The following is a 24,661-nucleotide window of genomic DNA, read 5'->3' as shown; positions in this document are numbered from 1 at the left end:
AGGGGAAAGGCTGACTACCCACGAAAGATTACTATTACCGCATCAGCTCTAGATTATTAAATATGGTTTTCTGTGGGCGAGCAGATAGTGACTACAGTGAATGGTGATAGTGAATGGCATATGTTCTGTATCAGAAACGAGAGCTGACGTGATCTAACCAATGCCATTTTCTGAATCAGCACTTCAAATAACCAAACAGATTATAAAATTCACCAAAAATTGATTCATAACCCTGTTGGAATCTGGTCAAAGTGGTTCCTGTCAAAAAAAGATTAGGAGCCACTGGTATAGAATGTTACTTAGGCATCCATGGTTTTTGATATCCACAGGAGGTGGGAACAGACACCAAAATCAAACTCTAACTGATTTCGAGCAGCCATTGTACTTCAGAGTGGGTTCTGCTGTATTTTTTTCCTCTCTCTCTCATTTAAATAAGCCTCCTTTCTGAGCTTGAGACTTGACAATAGGGTTGTTTTTTAAAAAACAAAGCTGGGACAAATATAAAAATACTACTTTGCATCATCTTTACACATTTCTTACGTTTACAATGCGGCCATCTCTGATCAAAAATATTTTTGAAATCCAGAAGGGTAAAATTAAGGTAAGGATGCATACAAAAATTAATAATTTTTATCCAACTGATTTCACCTTGAAACAGCTTTTGTTTTTGCCTTCTCAAGCACCTGGGTATTATGATTTGCAAAAAATATTCCTTCCTTTTAAAAACAGCATTTAATTTCATATCTGCTTTCTGATCCAAAAGATAAGAATCCAGGATAATCAATCGTACTCGAGTTTTTGGCTATTGTTCACCGCATCAAGGTCACCAAAAGCCTTAAAGAACTAGTGTGTTCAGGACTGTTTTCTAAGCCATTGACTTTTCAGAGCATAGCAAGGTCTAAGTTATGATCAAACATTCATTTCATTTGTATGACCAAAATAACCTCAGAAGCACTTTATTTTATGGTTCGTGCAATTAAATCATTCCTCATCCCTGGATCCCCCTTCCTGAAAAATTTACATTGCCCTATCTTCCAGAGTTTTTAAAATTTTTAAATTCCATTTTTGAATTGGCCCCGCCCAGTGAAATTCCTTTGTGTTTTAACGTTTGATTTTATATTGCTCTGTCGTCTATTATATTGGTTTTTGCATTTTATGTTTTTTATTTTCTGCTTTTGTTATGTTTTTGTAATATTTTGTTATTGTTCTGATGGGCGTGGCCTGATGTAAGCCACCCCGAGTCCTGGGGGAGATGGAGCGGGGTTTAAATAAATTATTATTATTATTATTATTATTATTATTATTATTATTATTATCATAGGGCTGCATGGGGGGGGGGGGAGATAAAGAGTTTTGTGCAAGGACCCCCACCCCTCACAGATGCTTCTTTCACCTGATTTCACTGATCAGAGGATTCCTGCACTATCAGGGAGATGATCCACGTGACACTTATGGATCTCTTCCACTCCACAACTGTTTCCTCCTCTGCAAGGTTTGGTAGATCTCAGGAATTTAAGCCAAAGCTCTAAAGGAAGAGCTTCTTAGCTTTCAGTGCTCCAACTGTGCTCCAACTTCTTAGCTTTCAGTGCCCCAACTGCTTTCAGTGCTCCAACTGTTAACACAGCTGTAAATAAAGAATCAAATAGCTGAGTAAGAAGTCAACCTGATTTCTGGGCTAAGAAGAAAGATGAAAGTTCAGTCGTTCCTCAAAGGATGTTTCTGTGGTTCGCTCAGGGAAAAATCCTTGGTAAAGGTACCCATCCAACTAGCAGTTGCATCTCAACCAGTGATCAATTTCAACAATATCAAATGATTAGATGGCACAGAAAGCCAATTATAACAGAAAGTCCAATTTTAGAAGAGCCGCACTAGATTTCCTCTTTTTGAAAAATGCTGCGTCTTTGCATGCTGAAACGAGTGCTGCAACTTTTCATGACTGCGAAGATTCAAACTAATTCAGTGCTTCATTATGCTTCATCAATCACATTGTGGGTGTTCTTTTTTCATCCAGGACTCCGCGTAAATCCATCTCCTATCTCTTCGTACTGAATCAGGGAAACCCAGGACTGCCACTTGTTATCAATCCATGACGATATTGATGGCCAGATGGAAAGAAGAGGGGGCAGCTTCTCCCTATAAGAGAGCAAATCAATCAATTAGACTATGTAACAAAATTTGAAAAAAAATCTGTTCCTGGTTTGTGCAGTACATACTTTGAAAATAATTGTTTTTGTGGCTGCCACAAATTATGTTGAATTGGTTGAGACTTTATGATGAGATATTTATTGAAAAATTATAGCAAAATGTGCTTTTCTAGCAAAAACAGCGCTTTTGCAGTTTAATAACTTTTTCCATGTTTTTATGATAGAACCAATTAGGAAATGACATTTATAACCCAGGAATAAAAATTGTGTTACATTGTGTTATTATATAAAACTTAACAGCTGAGATTGTGATTGTTCGGGACATTTTTCTTGAGAAAATGAATCATAATAATACTAATAATTAAAACTATTTATATTCCGCCCTATCTCCTCGGAGGGACTTAGGGTGGATGGATTCCGAACATAAAAAGGCAAACATTCAATGTCCGAACACAACAACAATACACCCATAGTAACAAAATTTGGCAACCCAATATACAAATATATACAATATACAAAAACAAATTATGACTTAACAACTAAAATTAAATAAAAATACAAACTGTAATAATAATAATAATAATAATAATAATAATAATAATAGCAGCATTTGGAAACAATAAACATCGACAGAATCACGATCTGTCAATTGCAAAAGGCCACCTGACTTGGTTCTGTGCGCATCATTCGAAAATACACCACACAGTCCTAGACGCTTGGGAAGTGTTCGTTTTGTGATTTTCTGATACGAAATCCAGCATATAGATCTCGTTTGCTGTGACATACTGTGACAAACTTTATTTATACCCCACCACCACTTCCCCAATAGGGACTCGGAGCGGCTTACATGGGGCCAAGCTTGGATAACATGTTACAGCAAAATAAAACCAAAACATAAACAACAAGCAACATAATCATAATTACATAGAAAAAAAAGATATGAATACGGTAACAAAATAACTACAATAACACAATCACAGTAACAGTGGGCAGGCCACATGTACAGCATAAAATGTTAAAAACTCTTAATGAGATAAAAATAGGAGCAAGTTATCTGCAAGGAGGTCATAAAAACGCACAGTTGTGAAACTAAGCTTCCCATTTGGGGGGCGTGTACTCCAGTGGCAGAAGCGTTGAAAGGAGCAATAGTATCATGTTGTGCACCTACTTGCCAAAGGCAGAGCAGTAGACCCAGGTTTTAAGGTCCATTTTAAACGTTTCTAGTGTAAGGGCTTTCCTGATCCCTCCAGGTAATGAGTTCCAGAGTCGGGGAGCCACAGAGGAGAAGGCTCTCTCGCTTGTACACACAAGACGAGCTTGTGAGATTGGCAGGGGCAAAAGGAGGGCCTCCCTCGAAGATCAAAGGGCCCGGGTTGGTACATGGAGAGAGATACGTTCACGAAGATAGGCGAGTCCCAAACTGTTTCCTTACATAATATCTTACATAAGACAAAACATCAAACATTGAACAGAGACATCAATTTCCCAGTCCCTCGGGGGCAAGTAGATTGATCATTGCTCAAGATACCTATTAAGCTGGGGCGAACAGGGCATGGATACAGATTGTAGCAATTAACTAGAGGTAAAATGGTAGTATTACCATTAAATACCATTATAGTATCTCCATTTTTATCCTAAGAAATGTTGTCCCTTAACAGCCATTTTCAGAAACCACTGAAACAGGGCGAAAGAGGAGTAGGAGAAGAGATGGTGAGTGGAAACTGTTAGGTAAAATTACCCTAAAATATATAGCAGAGCATCCAAAAGCAAACAGGATACTAAAGTTGAACATCAGCTCATTGGCAAGAAGGGCATGAAGTGCCATGTGATGTGGCTATAAAGAATTCAGAGCTTAGGAGGCAAACATATAGAGTCTAATCTTAAAAATAACAAAAGGTTTATTTACAACAAGCCGTCCCCTGCCACGTGTTGCTGTGGCCCGCATGAGAGTTCTGTGTGTAATGTTTGGCCCAAATCTATCATTGGTGGGGTTCAGAATGCTATGTGAACTATAAATCCCAGCAACTACAACTCCCAAATGTCAAGATTCTATTTTCCTCAAACTCCACCAGTGTTCACGTTTGGGCATATTGAGTATTTGTGTAGAGTTTGGTCCAGATCCATCATTGTTTGAGTCCACAGTGATCTCTGGATGAAGGTGAACTACAACTCCAAAACCAAAGGACACTGCCCACCAAACCCTTCCAGTATTTTCTGTTGGTCATGGGAGAACTGTGTGTCAAGTTTGGTTCAATTCCATCGTTGGTGGGGTTCAGAATGTTATTTGATTGTAGGTGAACTATAAACCCCAGCAACTTCAACTCCCAAATGACAAAATCAATTTTTTGAGTGAAGGATATACATTGGGTTTTAGGTGTCTTGTGTCCAAATTTGGTGTCAATTCGTCCAGTTGTTTTTGAGTTCTGTTAATCCCACAAACGAACATTACATTTTTATTTATATAGATAATAAAGAACAAACTACATTTTTTCATGGTAAAGAACTGGGTCTGAGCTACTCTAATGCCCATCTCTTCTAAGGTTTCAAGAGAGGGAAAAGCCATCCAAGTACTACATCTCTCCTGACACACATGCAGAGAGAGATCTCAAAGCACACAGCACATATGTGACATACTGAAGTGTTAGAAGGCAAAAGTCAGATTCAAAAAGCCTGCAGTAGAAAACTTTCCATTTTAAACTACCAATCAGAATGAGATCAGAAATAAAGACAGAAAAAATTAGATACATTCCAACTGTCATACAGGAGACATGGGGGAAAGAAAACCCTTAGTCTATACTAAACTAACTGCTCCTCAATGAGGACTTGAGACTTGGGCAGTGTGTTGAATTCCAACAGAAACAACATGGCTGTGCTACAGTAATAGGGGCAGATGGTTCCTAACTCCTGAGGAAGGAAAGAATGGAGATTGGAAAAGAGAAAAAGGTGGGACTCACCTTCAAAATGGATTTCCAGGTTTATGCTCACATTTAGATGACATTCCTCTCTAGAACCTTCTCCCCCTTGATGAGTCTGTTGAAGGAAAATGCCTCTAGGTCGATTGTCTTGTATTTGCCATCCAGGATGAGCTCGGCAATGGCTTGGCCAACGGCTGGGGACTGCTGCAGCCCATGTCCACTGAAGCCGGTAGCAAAGTAAAGGTTTTCCACCAGTGGGTGCAAGCCAATTACAGGGCTTTGGTCAAAAGTATTGTAGTCGTAATAACCGGCCCAAGAACTCTTCACCTGTCAAAAAGTAAAAATCAAGCTCCTGTCAATTATTTCACACTGCCAATATCTGCAGACTGCATTCACTAAATCATGTTTTTAATTTATTTATTAAAATGTTTTTAAAACTTTCTATTGTTCCATGCTTTAATTGTATTATTGTATATACTCAAGTATAAGCCTAGTTTTTCAGCCCCTTTTTTAAGCTGAAAAAAATCCCTTCGGCTTATACTTGAGTCAAGATTATTTATTATTTTACTCTGCTATTAGTATTATTTTTATTACGTTTATTATTTTACTCTATTAGTATTATTACATTTAGATTATTTTACTCTATTATTATATTGATTGCACTTATTATTTTACTCTATTATTGTTATTATTACATTTATTACTTTACTAGCCATCCCCTGCCACGCGTTGCTGTGGCCCACATGGGGGTTATGTGTGGGAGGTTTAGTCCAATTATATCATTGGTGGGGTTTAGAATGCTCTGTGATTGTAGGTGAGCTATAAATCCCAGCAACTACAACTCCCAAATGTCAAGATTCTATTTTCCCCAAACTCCGACGGTATTCACATTTGGGCATATTGAGTATTCGTATAGAGTTTGGGCTAGATCCATCATTGTTTGAGTCCACAGTGATCTCTGGATATAGGTGAACTGCAACTCCAAAACCAAGGACACTGCCCACCAAACCCTTCCAGTATTTTCTGTTGGTCATGGGAGAACTGTGTGCCAAGTTTGGTTCAATTCCATCGTTGGTGGGGTTCAGAATGTTTTTGATTGTAGGCGAACTTTATATAAACTATATAAATATAAATACCAGCAACTACAATTCCCAAATGACAAAATCATTTTTTGAGTGAAGGACATACATTGGGTTGTTAGGTGTCTTGTGTCCAATTTTGGTGTCAATTCGTCCAGTGGTTTTTGAGTTCTGTTAATCCCACAAACAAACATTACATTTTTATTTATGTAGATTATTACATTTATTATTTTACTCTTTATTATTGGAAGAATATGTAAGCACATTTACATTGAAGGAGGTTAGAATAATGGTATAATCAGAGCTGGACAGTCTTATCTTGAATTACAGTTTTATGTAAATATTCAAAAAATATTTAAGCTACTGATACCAATAAATTACATTAATTGAGGTACCTATTTTATTTTGAATTTTTCCAGTAGCTGCTGCATTTCCCACCCTTGGCTTATACTCAAGTCAATAAGTTTTCCCAGTTTTTTTGTGGTAAAATTAGATTCCTCGGCTTATATTCATAACTACTATGAAAGTAGTTATTATACTCCAGACTTGGTTTTTGTGCCTGAGGGTAGTACTACTATTACATTCAGTCTAGGCACTTAGTGATTTTCCTTAATGAAAATATGCAATTTTTAACCTTTGTGCAGACCGCAAAGTTTTTGCAGTTTAAGAAACCTTTTCAATTTTTTATAATAGAACCAATTAGGAAATGACGTTTATAACCCAGGAGCAAAAATCATGTTACAGAGTGTAATCTAATGCTCAATTCATTATGCTACTCTGACTCCTTAGTCGAAAGTTGCTGCTTATTATTTTACCATAACTGGGCTGTGTTGCACTGGCACTGTGCTTTAAAAGGATGTTTAAGAATCTCCTTTCATCAAATCACCAATCACCACTTTACCTTTAAGGATTCAAAGCAAGGCACCCGATGGGCCAAGTTGGGCCAGACCTTCTCTTGGAAAAATTCATGATCTACTTCCAAATCCTGGATATCTGGTTCTTCTTCCTGAGAAGGGATAGCAAACACTAATCTAAACAGAAAGGTGTATGCTAAACAGAAAGGTGTATACAAGAAGCACTAGCGTACACAAGCTGTTTGTGTGAAGAATGATTTCAATGCTGGGTATGAATCAAGAAAACCCAGCCCTGAATCCTTTCGGAATCATAATGGTTTTGGATCACCCAGATAAAGTCAAACGTACACCAATACACATATGCTAGTTGAGAATCTCTTATCTTAAACGATTGAAACTAAATGTGTTTTGCCTTTCAGACTGTAGAAAATTTGAATATTCAAAATATTGGAGATGAGACCCAAGCCTAAACACAGAATTCATTTATGTTATGTTATACATGTAACTGAAGGTACACTGACACAATAATATTTTAAAATATTGGAAATACCATATGTGCGACTTCATAGGGACCAAGATAGAGAAGCAAAGAAGTCACTAACTCAACCAGTGTAGAAAATTTTGGATTTTGTAGCATTTCAGATGTCCAAATAAAGATACTCAGTCTGCATATGTAAACCTGAACCCTTTGAGAGGATATTTTTTGGTGGAAATAATAGAACCCTAGAATTGGAAGAGACCACAGGGTCCATTCAGTCCAACCCCCCCCCCCCACCATGCAGTAAAATACAATGAAAGCACCCCTGACAGATGGCAATCCAGCCTCTGATTAAAAACCTCCAGAGAAGAACACTCTGCCACACTCCAAGGAAATACATTCCACCTCTGAATAGTTTTTACCATCAGGAAGTTCTTCCAAATGTTTAGGTCCAAGCCCTAGTCTCTAGAGAAGCACCCCTGACAACCCAACAAACTAGCTCAATCCTGCAGTATTCTTGCAAGATCCCTTCCCTTTGTGTCATTAAAAGAATGCAGCTGCCAGCATGGCCATAGTCCTCTTTGTCTAAGGGCTCCTTTGATCAGCTCCCAATGAAATCACAATAAACTCACTTCTGTGGGACTTATGCCTCCAAGGTAGTTGCCACCCAAGCCTTCCCTCCGGCAGTAAGCTCCTGTAGTGTCTATTAGCATTGGGAACCCCAAACCTGGCCCATCAGGACAGTGAAACACGTAAACATACCTAGTGGCAAAAGGACAAGGAGATACTTGAAGCAACATTTAATAAACATCTAAGTTCTCTGTTCACCGATTGTCTCACAAGGCATTTACCAATGCTCTTTGTAATCTTTTCCAGAGCCAAAAAAAGAGTGGTTTTGTTGTGATTTAGGTGTCTTACAGAAAAGTAACGGAAGCAATTTTACAAGACTGTATTCAATTCTCTTTCTTTGTAAACAACTTTGGGTCCTATATTGGGAGAAAGGCAGAATTCTACATTGCGAAATGCAGCAGCAACTGGTAAATTGCAAAATTAAATAAGTACCAATAAAATTACATCAACTGAGGCATCAGCAGGTTAAATGTTTCTGAATATTTACATAAAACTATAATTTAGGATAAGACTGACCAACTTTGATTAAACTATTAGTATAAAATTCTTCAATGTAAATGTGTTTATGTATTCTTCCAATATTAATAACTAGCCATCCCCTGCCACACGTTGCTGTGGCCCACATGGCGGTTCTGTGTGGGAGGTTTGGCCCAATTCTATCGTTGGTGGGGTTCAGAATGCTCTGTGATTGTAGGTGAACTATAAATCCCAGCAACTACAACTCCCAAATGTCAAGATTCTATTTCCCCCAAACTCCATCAGTGTTCACATTTGGGCATATTGAGTATTCATGTAGAGTTTGGTCCAGACCCATCATTGTCTGAGTCCATAGTGATCTCTGGTTGTAGGTGAACTCCAACTTCCAAACACAAGGTCAATGCCCATCAAACCCTTCCAGTATTTTCTGTTGGTCATGGGAGAATTGTGTGTCAAGTTTGGTTCAATTCCATCGTTGGTGGGGTTGAGAATGCTCTTTGATTGTAGGTGAACTAAAATCCCAGCAACTACAACTCCCAAATAACGAAATCGCTTTTTTTGAGTGAAGGACATATATTGGATTGTTAGGTGTCTTGTGTCCAAATTTGGTGTCAATTCGTCCAGTGGTTTTTGAGTTCTGTTAATCCCACAAACGAACATTACATTTTTATTTATATAGAAGAGAGTAAAATAATAAATGCAATAAAAATAATAATAATAATAGAGTAAAATAATGGAAATGTAATAAAAGTAGTAACAGAGTAAAGTAATAAATAACTCTGATTCGAGTATAAGCAGAGAAGGGCTTTTTCAGCCTAAAAAAAGGACTGAAAAACCCGGCTTATACTTGAGAATATACGGTACATGTTTTCTTCTCTATCCAAATCTTAGCATCAGAGTATCTTTCACTCCTGAGACTGAAGAGGCACATTAAACAAGACACCGCAAAGACTGTTTGAACAAACCTTTTCTTAGGTTCCACTGGCAACTTGACTCCAGACACTGAATCTGGAGGGCCAGTCCCAATGCCAGCCATCTCTGCCACTTTGCTTGACCAGGCTCCTGCTGCATTCACCACAAGGGAACACTGGATTGTGGCGTATTCAGTACTGTTGGGCATTTGGACCTAGATGGGTGACACAGTCAGAACAAGCTCACAATGTTTTACTGGATGTACAGAAGGCTTCTTGAGTGCTGATGACATATATTTATTTTTACTCTGAAAAAAAGCAAGACTGCCATTTTCAAGTCAGTCATCTCCTGTTTACCTTAATCCTCCTTCTCAATTAACAGTGTTGCCTGGAAAAGCATACCCCAATAAAGTAAGAAAGACAAGGAACCCTGCTGTGCCATTAGTATATGTTGTGTGTACATATATAGAAGCTTGAAACTGAACTCAATGTTGGTTCACAGTGATCGGGGAAGAGCAATTAGGTCAATGGAAGGAGGACACAAATATACATGATAGAGGTCCTAACACCAGACAAGAGCATTTATGTAGATCTTTGTGCCTGAAGTAGCCTTACCTCTTGTCTATTAGAATCATAGAATCAAAGAGTTGGAAGAGACCTCATGGGCCATCCAGTCCAACCCCCTGCCAAGAAGCAGGAATATTGAATTCAAAGCACCCCTGACAGATGGCCATCCAGCCCGTTTAAAAGCTTCCAAAGAAGGAGCCTCCACCACACTCCAGGGCAGAGAGTTCCACTGCTAAACGGCTCTCACAGTCAGGAAGTTCTTCAGATGGAATCTCCTTTCTTGTAGTTTGAAGTCATTGTTTCGTGTCCTAGTCTCCAGGGAAGCAGAAAACAAACTTGCTCCCTCTTCCCTGTGGCTTCCTCTCACATATTTATACATAGCTATCATATCTCCTCTCAGCCTTCTCTTCTTCAGGCTAAACATGCTCTTTAAGCCGCTCCTCACAGGGCTTGTTCTCCAGACCCTTGATCATTTTAGTCGCCTTCCTCTGGACACTTTCCAGCTTGTCAATATCTCTCTTGAATTGTGGTGCCCAGAATTGGACACAAAATTCCAGGTGTGGTCTAACCAAGGCGGAATAGAGGGGTAGCATGACTTCCCTGGACCTAGACACTATGCTCCTATTGATGCAGGCCAAAATCCCACTGACTTTTTTTGCCGCCGCATGACATTGTTGGCTCATGTTTAACTTGTTGTCCACGAGGACCCCAAGATCTTTTTTACATGTACTGCTCTCAAGCCAGGCATTGTCCCCCATTCTGTATCTTTGCATTTCGTTTTTCCTGCCAAAGTGGAGTATCTTGCATTTGTCCCTGTTGAACTTCATTTTGTTAGTGTTGGCCAATCATCTCTCTAATCTGTCAAGATAATTTTGAATCCTGCTCCTGTCCTCTGGAGTATTGGCTATCCCTCCCAAATTGGTGTCGTCTGCAAACTTGATGATCCTGCCTTCTAACCCTTCATCTAAGTCATTAATAAAGATGTTTAACAGGACCAGGCCCAGGATGGAACCCTGCTGATGGCACTCCACTTGTCACTTCTTTCCAGGATGAAGAGGAAGCATTGGGCAGAATCACCCTCTGGATTCGTCTATTTAACCAATTACAGATCCACCTTACCGTAGCTTTGCCTAGCCCACATTGGACTAGTTTCCTTGCCAGAAGGTCGTGGGGGACCTTGTCGAAGGCCTTACTGAAATCCAGGTACGCTACATCCACGGCATTCCCCGCATCTACCCAGCTTGTAAATCTATCGAAAAAAGAGATCAGATGAGTCTGGCATGACTTGTTTTTGATAAATCCATGTTGACTATTAGTGATGACCAACATGGATTTATCAAAAACAAGTCATGCCAGACTAATCTGATCTCTAATCTGATAACCAGGAATGCATTGATACTAGAATCAAGCTTATTCTTTTGATTTATTTATTTATCGTGTCATCAGCAACCATTGTTTTACAATTCTAACAGAGCAAAACAAGCACAGAGATTAAAAAGAAAAAGGAAAAAAAGGAGAAAAAACCACACAGATTTTGTAAATTTGGTATTTGGTTAAATGTCCTTTGACCAGTATCTGGCCACTTGGAGTGCCTCTGGGGTTGCCGCAAGAAGGTCCTCCATCGTGCATGTGGCAGGGCTCAGGGTGCATTGCAGCAGGTGGTCAGTGGTTTGTTCTTCTCCGCACTCGCATGCCGAGGATTCCACCCTTCTTTTGATGACCTTAAACATCTGACATATGCAATCAACACTAAATTATCTTCCTAGCCTGCCTTCTTCACCTTTTCTTAAACTGTGAAAGGCAAGATAATTTGGATACTTTTTCAGAGGCATCTTACTTCAAAACGCCCACACAAGCATCTCAAAATGGAAGTTTTGATAGGACACTGGTTTTTGGGTGTCAGTATTATGCCTAAAGCTTCCACTCTGCCTCAATTAAAATAGTGAGAAACATGACTTACATTAACATATTTGATACGGGAAAAATCAATTCGCTCTCCATCCTGCGTCGTCATTTCTGTGGCATCCGAAATGAAAGCTGAACAGGGTTGAGAAGCACAGAAATAGCTACAAATTAAACTGTAAATTAAAGGATATAAAAAGGGGGTATGTGTGTGACAGTTTAGTTAATAATAAAACTTGTCCAAATAAATTAGCAAAATCAATTAAAATGCCTGGGAAAATAAAAATATTTGCATAATTATTTTTGTGTCAGATAAACCTGTTTGGCGGGAGCACGCTGCAACTTAGATGTCTAAGTTGGAGTGATCATCATGCTTTTGATGGATTGATGTATTCACAGAATTACACAAATCAGAGTTGTTTACTAAATTTATGGAATCAGAACACAAATTTATCTTTCATTTCCTCAATTTTATTCTGTTTCCAAAATTTACACTAATAGCCTAGGAGTAAGAGATGGATGGCAGACCTCCATTTTAAAGTACAATGAGGGTTACTGCTGAGTTTATTGTATATGGGCACTTAACAATGCCACACTTAACCTTAAATAAAGCATTCATTTTCATCCTACAGCCAAGCTGATACAAAGCAAAGGAATGGCATCAGAAAAAGTATTAAAAGGAAGGAAAGGGGAAGGAATCTAGCAGCACTATTAAGATTAATTGCTCTATTTTACTATGTCGATATCACTCTCCTAGCTCAGGGGCCCTTACAGAGTGATAAAAAAGATTTTTAAGCATAGTTACTCAGTGGTAGGACTGGGACAATAAGATACAGAAAGGTACAAATTGTGATCCTGGTCATAAAGCTTTCTCAGATGATACTGGTCTTCCAAGTGACCAGCAGTAGGATGGTTTGTTAAAACTGACACAACAAAGAAATAAATCAGCTATCTGCCGGAACCAATTAAATCCTCAAATGCTTGGCACTCTCTAGGCCAGAGACTGAACTGTTTGGTAGTGATAATGAAGGTGGCATGGTGGTAATATTAAGAAAGGAAAAACTCACATGTCACTTCACCACAGCTCTGGTAGACACCCATTGAGATTGCTTTGTTTCGTAAGGCATTCAGGAGAGTCCAAGGGTCAAACCAGCCCTCATTTTCCAGCCCTAAAAGACAAGTTACCATCTATATAAATAAAAACGTAATGTTCGTTTGTGGGGTTAACATTGGACGAATTAACACCAAATTTGGACACAATGTACCTATCAGGCCAACGAGTGACCATCATAACCGCTTTGAGTCCCCCTAGGGGTGAGAAAAGCGGTATATAAATATTGTAAATAAATAAATAAATAAATAACTCATAAAAACACTGAAAAACACAGCGGAAAAGACTTAAAAAGCCAAAAAAAATAAATAAAAATGCATGCGCAGAACCACATAAATACACATATATACACAAATATATACACACACATATTCATACACAAAGCACATATACAGAGATTGGGCCACAGCAACGCCTGGCAGGAAACGGCTAATCTATATAAGTAAAAATGTAATGTTCGTTTGTGGGATTAACATAACTCAAAAACTACTGGGCAAATTGTCACCAAATTTGGACACAAGACACCTCTCAGGCCAACAAGTAACCACCAGTCATAAAAAACACTGGAAAACACAGCGGAAGAGGCTTAAAAAGCTAAAAAATACAAAATACACTACAACACATGCACATAACCACATTGTTCCCCTGACATTAAGTCCAGTTGTGTCCGACTTGTGGTGGGGGTTGGTGCTCATCTCCATTTCTAAGCCCAAGCGCCGGCATTGTCCATAGACACCTCTAAAGTCATGTGGCCGGCATGACTGCATGGAGCACCATTACCTTCCCGCCGGAGAGGTACCTATTGATTTACTCACATTTGCATGTTTTCGAATTGCTAGGTTGGTAGAAGCTGGGGCTAACCGCGGGGGCTCATACCACTCCCCGGATTCAAACCTGCGACCTTTCGGTTAGCAAGTTTAACAGCTCAGCGGTTTAACCCACTGCAACACTGAGGGCTTTGGCATAACCACATGTGTATTTATGCATAACCACATAAATACACATATGCACCAATATATATACACACATATATACACACACAAAACACATATACACAGACTGGACAACAGCAACGTGTAGCAGGGAATGGCTAGTAGGATATAAGAAAGAAGTTCCAGTTTAGATCTGCAAAAATTTGGCACTAAAATAATCTGCAAATTATAAAGAATTCACTATTTTATTTATGTTACAGTTTTACTTTAACTTGCATAGAAAAAACCCCCACAGATAATGTTATCTTTTCCCCTCTAATGCTTTACTGAAAGTAACAGTGTTGATTATATGTGTTACATTAAACAGAGTCCATTACCACAGGAAGCCAATGCCACACCATCTGTATTCATCCATGGATATTTCTTTTTCAATTCTGTTGGTGAAAGCAGAGACACCTTTGCTCCTTCCATCCTGAAAAACCATTAAAAGAATTCTTATTAAAATACAATTGGTTAGAACAGGCATGGGAAAACTTTGGCCCTCCCTCCAGGTGTTTTGGACTTCAAGTTCCACAATTCCTAACAGTCTCAGGCCCTTTTCTTTTCCCCTTCAGCCGCTTGCTAAAGGGGAAAAGGAAAGGGCTTGAGGCTGTTAGGAATTCTGGGAGTTGAAGTCCAAAACACCTGGAGGGCCAAGTTTGCCCATGCCTGGGCTAGAATCCTGGAAAACCAAAATTGTTAGTTAATCAAAACAACAATCAGCTAAGCAATTGCTCCAATTAAAGAAGATGGAAAAGGGATGTCATGTTCATGATTTTGAGTCACAGAAAAGGTACTTGCAGAGGGAGGAGCTAGGCAAATCTGGCTAGTGCCAGCCAATCATAGCATGGGGAAAGCTGTGGAGGGAGGGGGCTACAAGGGAGAAGGGAAGTGGGTTTGGACTAGATGACTCTTGTGGTCAAAACTGTGGCTTGTTTCTCACAGAAGGCAGGGGAAAAATGTCACGGAAAAGGGAAAAGACTGCAGAGAGACGATGAAAAATGTCCTAGAAATAGGATAGTCAGCTGCGGGAAAAAATATAAACAGGATTTGTGGTAACTGTGAATGATTAAATTGTTTGGGAGTTAATATGAACTCTAATTTTGTATTAATAAACTTCTACTTGTCTATTTGGTTACTTGTCTGTTTCTTTTCACAACTGCGCCCAGATCTTCCTGTTATTTTTTTTATAAGAATCTGGTCATGTTTACATCTACTGGTTAATACATCTACTGGTCCCTACAGAGAATGTCTTGAGGCCAGAAAGGAATTTTTTGGGGGAAAGGTGAGTGAAGGTAGCTCAAGGATTAGAGATGTGGGCAGGAGATCCATCAATTACTTTTCCTAAGTGGAAGTAATTTGCATGTTTTACATGACCCTAATTGGCTTAAATAAGAAAGGCATGCGGCAGGGCTGTATACTCTCATCCAACCTATTCAACTTGTATGCAGAACACATCATGCGATGTGCGGGGCTTGACGAATGCAAGGCTGGGGTGAAAATTGCTGGAAGAAACATTAACAACCTTAGATATGCAGATGACACTACTTTGGTGGCAGAAAGCGAGGAAGAGCTGAGGAGCCTTCTAATCAAGGTAAAAGAAGAAAGCGCAAAAGCTGGGTTGCAGTTAAACATAAAAATACCAAGATTATGGCAACAAGAATGATTGACAACTGGGAAATAGAGGGAGAAAACGTGGAGGCCGTGACAGACTTTGTATTTCTAGGTGCAAAGATTACTGCAGACACAGACTGCAGCCAGGAAATCAGGAAACGCTTCCTTCTTGGGAGGAGAGCAATGTCCAATCTTGATAAAATAGTGAGAGTAGAGACATCACACTGGCAACAAAGATCCGCATAGTTAAAGCAATGGTATTCCCCATAGTCACCTACGGATGTGAGAGCTGGACCATAGGGAAGGCTGAGCGAAGGAAGATAGATGGTTTTTAACTGTGGAGTTGGAGGAAAGTTCTGAGAGTGCCTTGGACTGCCAGAAGATTCAACCAGTCCACACTTCAGGAAATAAAGCCCGACTGCGCATTAGAAGGAAGGATAGTAGAGGCAAAGATGAAGTACTTTGGCCACATCATGAGAAGACAGGAAAGCTTGGAGAAGACAATTATGTTAGGGAAAATGGACGGAAAAAGGAAGAGGGGCCGACCAAAGGCAAGATAGATGGATGGCAGCCTTGAAGTGACTGGATTGACCTTGGAAGGAGCTGGGGATGGTGACGGCCAACAGGGAGCTCTGACGTGGGCTGGTCCATGAAGTCACAAAGAGTCGGAAACAACTGAACAAATGAACAACAACAAAAAAGCAAGGATAGGATCCAGTCCCCAACAATAAATACTTTATAATCCAATCAGTTCATACATTTATGGCTTTCCTCCTCAGAACCACCTTATTAGCTTTACTTTTAGATGCCCAGGGAGAAAATGGAAAGAGAACTTGGATCTTTCAAACTACTAGGTACTCTCTACTGGGGAAGCAGAGAACCATATTTAAACATAAACATAAACACGATATTGCCCATGACCTCAGGCACTCTAACATCTGAGACACTGCCTTCTTTTCTCCTCAATGTCCATAGAATCCAATGTCCCCATACCTTTGAACTTTCACATTCTCCTCCAGTATTGCAGCTGTTTCATCTGAAGCCAGGAACAGATAGCCTGAAGGATTAAACTGAACATCTACCGGTGGCTGGCCAATAACGTGAAGGTAGTCCTGGAACCAAAAGGTAATGAACTGAACTTTCCAATGTCTGCTTTATCCGCTTTATTAATAAACCTTGACTGAGAGCTTCATATTATAGATGGAGATTGAAGACTGAGAGAACAGTAGCTTCTCAAGACCTAACCTGCTTCATATATTGCAGTATAAACAATCTAGGCCTATTAACTCAATAAATGACACAGCATTCAGTGGAAATTCTATAACAAGTGGGCATTCACCAACATTCACTTTGGCCACTGTGCTAGGGATTCCATTTTGGACATAAATTAAAGAAATGCAGAAAGGTAACAAGGGCTGGATAATTTATGTAAGACAGTGAGCAAATGAAACAATTCTTATGGCTATAAGGAGACATTTTTGGAGATCCTGTAGTGTGATTAAAATTCCCAACAGCATGTAAGTAAATACAAAAACTACATCTCTAACTTTGACCTAACATAAACATGTATAGGCTGAAACTGCTATCTACTTGAAAATCCTTGAAAATCCTACAACAGTCTTAAAACTTAATTTAAAAGAAATCAGGACTCCACTCTAACAGATGTGAATGCTAAACCTGATATTGGGATGCTCTCAACATTTATATTCATGCAGCTCTCAGAACGCCTGAATGTCTAAAACAGATGCAATGGAGCACATGGCAAAACTTCTCCCAGGGCAGAGCTTTAGCAACAAACATACCTGATGACAATTAAAAGCATGTACAGCTCAGGAATTACAAATTAATCATATATTTGGGTATGTCATCATTGTATTCTTGACATCTACAGATCTATAAGAATTCACTGCTATGTGTCCTCCTCCTAGGTAATGTGCCAGCCCATTTGACTGTTCCAGGGACTCTGATGGGGACTGTCAGAAACAACAGAGGCAGGCAAACAGCAAAGACAATCCAGCAATCCCAGGAAATCCTAGCTAGCATGACATACGTCTATTAAGCGCAAGAAGTTTGCTGAGAACAGGCTCATCTGGATGTTTTCTGGCATTGAATACTGCTGCCGTATCCCCCCAACAGAGAGTACTGTGGATGCTTTGGAATACTGTAATAAAAAAGAGAGAAAAGGGGGTGTCACTCATAGTACAGTTTAATACTCTTCATAATGTTTATGGATCACAATAAATGGCCCCAAGTCACCCAGAAGCTTCAAGATATTTCCAGAGGAGTGGTCATGCTCAGTTGCTGCAATTAGGGAAAAGACTCTTGTGATATCCTGAACCCTTAACAAGTTTTTATTTACTAACATGTATACTTTGTTAGACATGTAGGTGTCCCAAGACTCTTTATAGTGACAGGCATTTCCAGACAGGTATTCATGGCCTAGTCCAGGGGTCCTCAAACTAAGGCCCGGGGGCCAGATATGGCCCTCAAAGGTCATTTACCCAGCACTTGCTCAGGGTCAACCTAAGTCCGAAACGGCTTGAAAGCACAGCACAACAACCAAAATCCTTTCTCATCAGCCAAAAGCAGGCCCACACTTCCAATTGAAATACTAAGTTTATATTTGTTAAAATTGATCTTCATTTTAATTATTGTATTGTTTTTAAGTGGGGTTTTTTTGCACTACAAATAAGATATGCGCAGTGTGCATAGGAATTCATTCATGTTTTTTTCAAATTATAATCTGGCCTTCCAACAGTTTGAGGGACTGTGACCTGGCCCTCTGTTTAAAAAAGTTTTTGGACCCCTGGCCTAGTCTAATGAATACATGACTTCAGCACATAACGTTGGCAACTCCCCCAAAAGCAACGCCTATTTTTGGGGGGTGGAGATCAAGCAAGTGTTAAGATTCAACAGTAAGGAATTAACATCCGATGGTTAAAATTAAACGATGAATTCAATTATTACACCAGAATTGAATGATTGAAAGATCTGCCTAAATCAACACGCACCCTTGCAGAGCTCTGACAACTCACACTGAGGTCCCGTTCAACCACCACAACTCGAATGGCACCACTCCGGGGCTCATTCCTCTTCAACCAGTAGGCAACCGACCATCCCACCACACCTCCTCCGACAATGACCACATCAGCCTGCTCAGGAGGCAGGTCTCCTGACACAGGCAAAGGGGTCCAGTCACTGCCAGGCAAGATCCCCTTCACCTTCTGACGGAACTTGTCCAATCCCTTCGGCAAATCTGGAAGGAGAGACACACAGTCATTTAACTGTCCTGTGATGCATTTACTGAAAACATTTATTATCACTGCTCAGTCCATCAGGGTTCTCAATATGATAAACAAACATCTAAAAACATCTAACCTAACTTGTTAAAAACAATTTAGAAACTTAAAATATTTAAAATATTCAGGGAAATCACTCCTGGTTTTGACGACTAAAGACTGTAAAACAGCAAAGCCTTATACAGGGTGCAGCAGCATAACTTCCTTTTTTCAAAACTTAATAAAACCCATTGTATGAATCAGAAATTTGTTTTTTTATAATGTAGGTGCATACCTAAAGTTTTGTTTTACGTAGTTTTGAAGATCAAATTAGGTAGGTGATGTCCCCCATTCTCCATACACTGAGTAAACCCATTTCTGGCATTTGTCATGACTCTTGCCAGCATAGCAGGCGTTATGTTGGCAATTTCTTCCTGGGTATTGGTCTTCAAATCTTGTAGTGTCCTTGGACGGTTCACATAAACACAGGATTTCAAAAAACCCCATAGAAAAAAATCACAAGGGGCCAAATCCCCTAATTGAGATGAGGTGCTCTGGGAAGTGTTCCCTCAAAACAGCCATTGATGCTCTTGAAGTGTGTGCAGTTGCAGAGTCTTGTTGGAACCAAATTAAGTCCAACCCATCTAGCCGTGGGAAATAAAAATTCCTGTAACATGTTTACATGCCGGTCCGAATTCACTGTCACTGTCACTTCATTTTCCTCAACGAACCAGGGACCAATAATTCCAGCTGAGGAAATTGTACACCACACTGTGATTTTAGGCGAATGCCTTTGATGAAATTCTCAAGGATTGTTGTCAGCCCAGTAGCACATGTTTTGCTTGTTGACGGATCCACACAAATGAAAATGGGATTCATCACTAAAAAAAACAATAGCGTCCTCAGGAACGACTTCGAGAAGAACCTCACACTCATTTCTCCAAGAATTGAAGTCACGTTCAGAATGTTCCTGCACAATCGCCATCTTGTAAGGATGAAAATGAAGATCATCATGAACAATTCTCCTCACAGAACGATCGGAAAGTCCAAGGGCAGATGCATGTTTGCGTGCAGAACGCCTTGTCGCACTTGCAGTTTGTCTGACTATAGTGACCCACGTCACAATTTATTTCTGGTCCGGGACAGGGGCCAATGGGGCTAAATTAAAGCATTTCCGAAAGGCGCGCTGGGTTGCGATCACAGAACATCTGCTCAAAAAGTAGGCCTCAGTGGCAAAAGCATGCTCCTCACTGTTCCAACGAATGATGGCGACTGAACTGTGTCAGGACAAAACTTTATATTCCCGCCTCTTGAACGAGATCACTTGCGCTCCGCTATGTCTTCAACCGACTGAATGGCGCGCATTTTAAAAAAGGAAGTTATGCTGCCGCACCCTGTATCTGCCCACCAGAAACTCAACAGAGAAAGGGACACTCAACGAGACCTCTGCTGAGGATCAAATACTTCGGGAACACTCATATGCTTCAAGCTGACTAGGGCTTTGTAGGACAAATCCATCACCAGAACTGAATTCAGAAGCAAACTGGAGATCAAGACAATTAATCCAAGATCAGGGATGCGCACTCTCAAAGGCACATGTCCAACAAAAGTGTGGCTGCTGCCTTCTGCAATAATGGTAGCTTCTGAACACTTCTGCAGGCAACCTCATAAGAAAAAAAGGCATCACCTCCACATTTTGATAATGTTGGCTTCAGTTGGTGATCCAGTCCAACATCATTTGAGGGACATGCTTAGAAGAGTTTCAGCATTTTTCCACTACAAAGCATTTCAGGGAAATATGGTTTTGATATGGACGCACAGATTGTGCTTCAGGGAAACGTGTCTATCATATATTCTCATAGGACAAAGATTTCCAAGGAACATCCAGATGATTCCATATGAATTCTCAAGACATACAATGAAGGGGAGAAGGGGACCGGGAGGATTTCTTTTCAAATGGGCCTCAGCCAAATATTATTTATTTATTTACGACATTTATATGCCACCCTTCTCATCCTGAAGGGGACTCAGAGCGGCTTACAAGGTATATATTGTATACAATATATTACATTATTAGCATAGTACAATATCAGCATTAAACACTGCTATATTGCACCATACCACTATATCGTAATATTATTAGTAATATTACATATAATATAAATATATAATTATAATATCATATTATTATTATATTGCATTACATTATAATATTATAATTATAATATGTATATACAATATATTACATTATTAGAATAGCACAGGACCTGAACTGTCTAGGACTTGAAAAGGGATTTTGATATCTCATTAATAGGTGTAATACATTCTTGGAGGCTTTCAGAAGACAGCAATTAACCATTTAATCATGTCAGAAAAGGTTGGTACAGATGGAAACAAAAACAGCCTTGGAAGAGGCACACTTTGCCCACTCCTGTAATAATACATTCAAGCAATATTAATTATTAGCTTGAACTTATCTATGGATAGAAGGCTATCTGAGAAGGTGAATTAATTATGAACATTTATTACACTTGCATTTCCTTCCGCTCCAATATTACACACCATTTTAATATCACTTTTTGCCTTTACAACAGATAATTACTCTGTTTTTGATTCTGTCATGTACTTATATGATAGCAATCTTATCTATGCTTTACTAATATGCACTTTGATCATTATTTTTTGCAAACAAATTGAATACAGCTATGAGGACACGGGAGGACAGAAATAAAGGAGAAAAGAGATTGAGTGGCAGTGCAACTTGCCCTTTCAGCAGAGGTCTGGGCTGCCCCATCCAAAATATGAGCAACTTTGGAAGGACCCCATCAAAGTGTGACCTATCACCACAGTTCCAGGCAACACCAAAATTTTATTCAGGACTAAAGCTTTTGCCAAAACCTCGACTCTTTAATTGCATTTAGTTGTAATTTTACACCTTGGATTTCATGCCCTGGTTCATCGTACAACATTCTGAGGTCTAAACATGTCAAGTTCCATCAGAACAAAACCTTTGAACACAAGATCGTGTAAATGTTTGACTCCTTCATATTATCTTACTAGAATTTTAACTTCTATTAATATGGTAGTAGAATTTCTCTTCATAAGAATTTTCTAACACTGTTGTCCAAGGCTATCATGGCAGTAATCACTGGGTGTTTTTTGGGTTGTATGGCCATGTTCCAGTAGCATTTTTTTTCCTGCTGTTTCATCTGCATTTGTGGCAAGCTTCCTCAGAAGTTTTTTCAGAGACCTTTTTCCAACAGACCTCTGAGGACGCTTGTCACAGATGCAGGCAAAATGTCAGGAGAAAATGGTACTGGATCCTGCCCCAACTTCCCAAAAACTTCCCAAAAGGGACTCGGGGCGGCTTACAAGTCAACACAGTGCAAAACAAAACACATAAAATATACAACAAATTTAGCCAAATCACATCAGAAAATGTATGCCCGTATAATGGGAACTTTTTATATTGTTTGGGGGTGGACTGGGACTCCCATTAGCTCCAAACTTGGTCAGGATGGTAGAATATATATATGCCTTTCTAAAGATGACATCAGTAACTGCTTAACTTTCTGCAAGTATTTACATTACATATAAGCACAATAATTATAATGGGTTGTTGTAGGTTTTTTCGGGCTGTATGGCCATGGTCTCGAGGCATTCTCTCCTGATGTTTCGCCTGAATCTATGGCAAGCATCCTCAGAGATAGTGAGGTCTGTTGGAACTAGGAAAAAAGGTTTATATATCTGTAGATATATCCAAACTGCAAGCCCAGCACCCCATAATAATAATAATAATAATAATAATACTTTATTTATACCCCGCTACCATCTCCCCAAGGGACTCTGTGCAGCTTACATGAGGCCAAGCCCAACAGTAGATCAATAACGAAAGCAATAACGAAATCAATACAATACAATTAATACAAATCACATAAACAATAAACAGTAACACACAAGCATTTAAAAACCTATGGCCGGGCCAAATGTAATAGTTTAAAAATTAAAAATAACGCTGGGCATGAACAAGGTAGGATATAACTGGTATAGAGTTTTCAAAGAGAGATGAGGGAACGCAGTCTGTCCTAAATCAGTGGTAAAGTGCATTTTGAGGGCATATTGCTGGGTGTTTTCCTTATTCTGGGAAGGCACAACCATGTTTTCAGGCTCCTCCTAAAGCATGGAGCCAAGAGCTGCCAACCCACACTGATTCTGCAGCCTAGATCCCTTTGATACAGCTCAATAAAATCCCACATTTTCTGCTTTGAGATGGATTATATGGCAGTGTGGACTCAGATAACGCTGTTCAAAGCAGATGTTGTGGATTACGTGCCTTGATATTCTGGGTTATATGGCTGTGTGGAAGGGCCCGTAGATGCAATCTTTCTCCCACATTTCTCTTTCCACAACTGACCAGACCCACAGATGACATGGTTATTACTTATGTATGTATCTATATAAATAAAAATGTAATGTTCGTTTGTGGGATTAACAGAACTCAAAAACCACTGGACGAATTGACACCAAATTTGGACCCAAGATACCTAACAACCCAATGCATGTCCTTCACTCAAAAAAATTGATTTTCTTATTTGGGAGTTGTAGATCATTTATTTATTTATTTATTTGGAGTGCTTCTACCCCGCCCTTCTCAACCCCGTAGGGGGGACTTAGGGTGGCTTACAAAAAAGGCACAATTCGATGCCCAACGATTCACGAAGTACAATATACAATTTGACATCAACAATTGTCACTAGTTAAAACATCACATCAATACAGTAACAGTAGTTGCTGGGATTTATAGTTCACCTACAATCAAAGAGCATTCTGAACCCCACCAACGACGGAATGGAATCAAACATGGCACACGGTTCTCCCATGACCAACAGAAAATACTGGAAGGGTTTGGTGGGCAGTGTCCTTTGGGTTTGGAGTTGTAGTTCACCTCCATCCAGAGAATACTGTGCACTCAAACAATGATGGATCTGGACCAAACTCTACACGAATACTCAATATGCCCAAATGTGAACAGTGGTGGAGTTTGGGGGAAATAGAATCTTGACATTTGGGAGTTGTAGATGCAGGGATTTATAGTTCACCTACAATCACAGAGCATTCTGAACCCCACCAACGATGGAATTGAACCAAACTTGGCACACAGTTCTCCCATGACCAACAGAAAATACTGGAAGGATTTGGTGGGCAGTGTCCTTTGGTTTTGGAGTTGTAGTTCACCTACATCCAGAGAGCACTGTGGACTCAATCAATGATGGATCTGGACCAAACTCTTCACCTATACTCAATATGCCCAAATTTGAACACTAGTGGAGTTTGAGGAAAATAGAATCTTGACATTTGGGAGTTGTAGTTGCTGGGATTTATAGTTCACCTACAATCACAAAGCATTCTGAACCCCACTAACGATAGAATTGGGCCAAATCTCCCACACAGAACCCCCATGACCACCAGAGTGGGAAACAGCAACGCGTGGCAGGGGACGGCTAGTGAATAATAAAAGCGACTGGTCTCCCGAAGAGCGCCCTCCCAGTCAGCCAGCCCCACCTCTGAAGGGGTCGCGGTGCCTCCGGGGTTCCACCCTCAGCCGGGGCCGCAGCCCTCGCAGCAGCAGCGCCGCCCGCCCGCCGAACATGCCGCCTCCCTTTGCTTCCCAGGCTCCAGGCCACACAGCGCAGGCGCGGTCTCCGACTAAAAAACACAACCTCCCGCGGG

At 39.9% G+C, this 24,661-nt stretch overlaps 1 protein-coding gene across 3 annotated transcripts; it reads right to left on the bottom strand.

Annotated features, from left to right (window-relative positions):
• Positions 1-418: 418 nt before the first annotated feature.
• Positions 419-24,661, bottom strand: FOXRED1 (FAD dependent oxidoreductase domain containing 1). 3 transcript variants are annotated; one of them, XM_060787748.2, is made up of 12 exons: positions 24,494-24,661; positions 18,665-18,909; positions 17,704-17,814; positions 16,647-16,765; positions 14,378-14,472; positions 13,025-13,126; positions 12,016-12,092; positions 9,543-9,703; positions 8,103-8,232; positions 7,040-7,144; positions 5,099-5,386; positions 419-2,133 (listed from the first exon to the last, which is right to left on the bottom strand). In XM_060787748.2, the coding sequence occupies exons 1-11, from the start codon at positions 24,579-24,581 to the stop codon at positions 5,132-5,134; spliced, it is 1,488 nt and encodes a 495-aa protein (XP_060643731.2). In that variant the 5' UTR covers positions 24,582-24,661; the 3' UTR covers positions 419-2,133; positions 5,099-5,131. The 3 variants fall into 3 exon arrangements, with proteins under 3 accessions (XP_060643731.2, XP_060643732.2, XP_060643733.2); XM_060787749.2 differs by having other exon boundaries at positions 5,130-5,386; XM_060787750.2 differs by having other exon boundaries at positions 18,689-18,909.

This window comes from Anolis sagrei, chromosome 7 (genome assembly GCF_037176765.1).
Source record: "Anolis sagrei isolate rAnoSag1 chromosome 7, rAnoSag1.mat, whole genome shotgun sequence".
NCBI classification, from domain to species: Eukaryota; Metazoa; Chordata; class Lepidosauria; order Squamata; family Dactyloidae; genus Anolis; species Anolis sagrei.
Note: the sequence above shows the minus strand (reverse complement) of the source record. Positions and strands in the feature narration are given on the sequence as shown.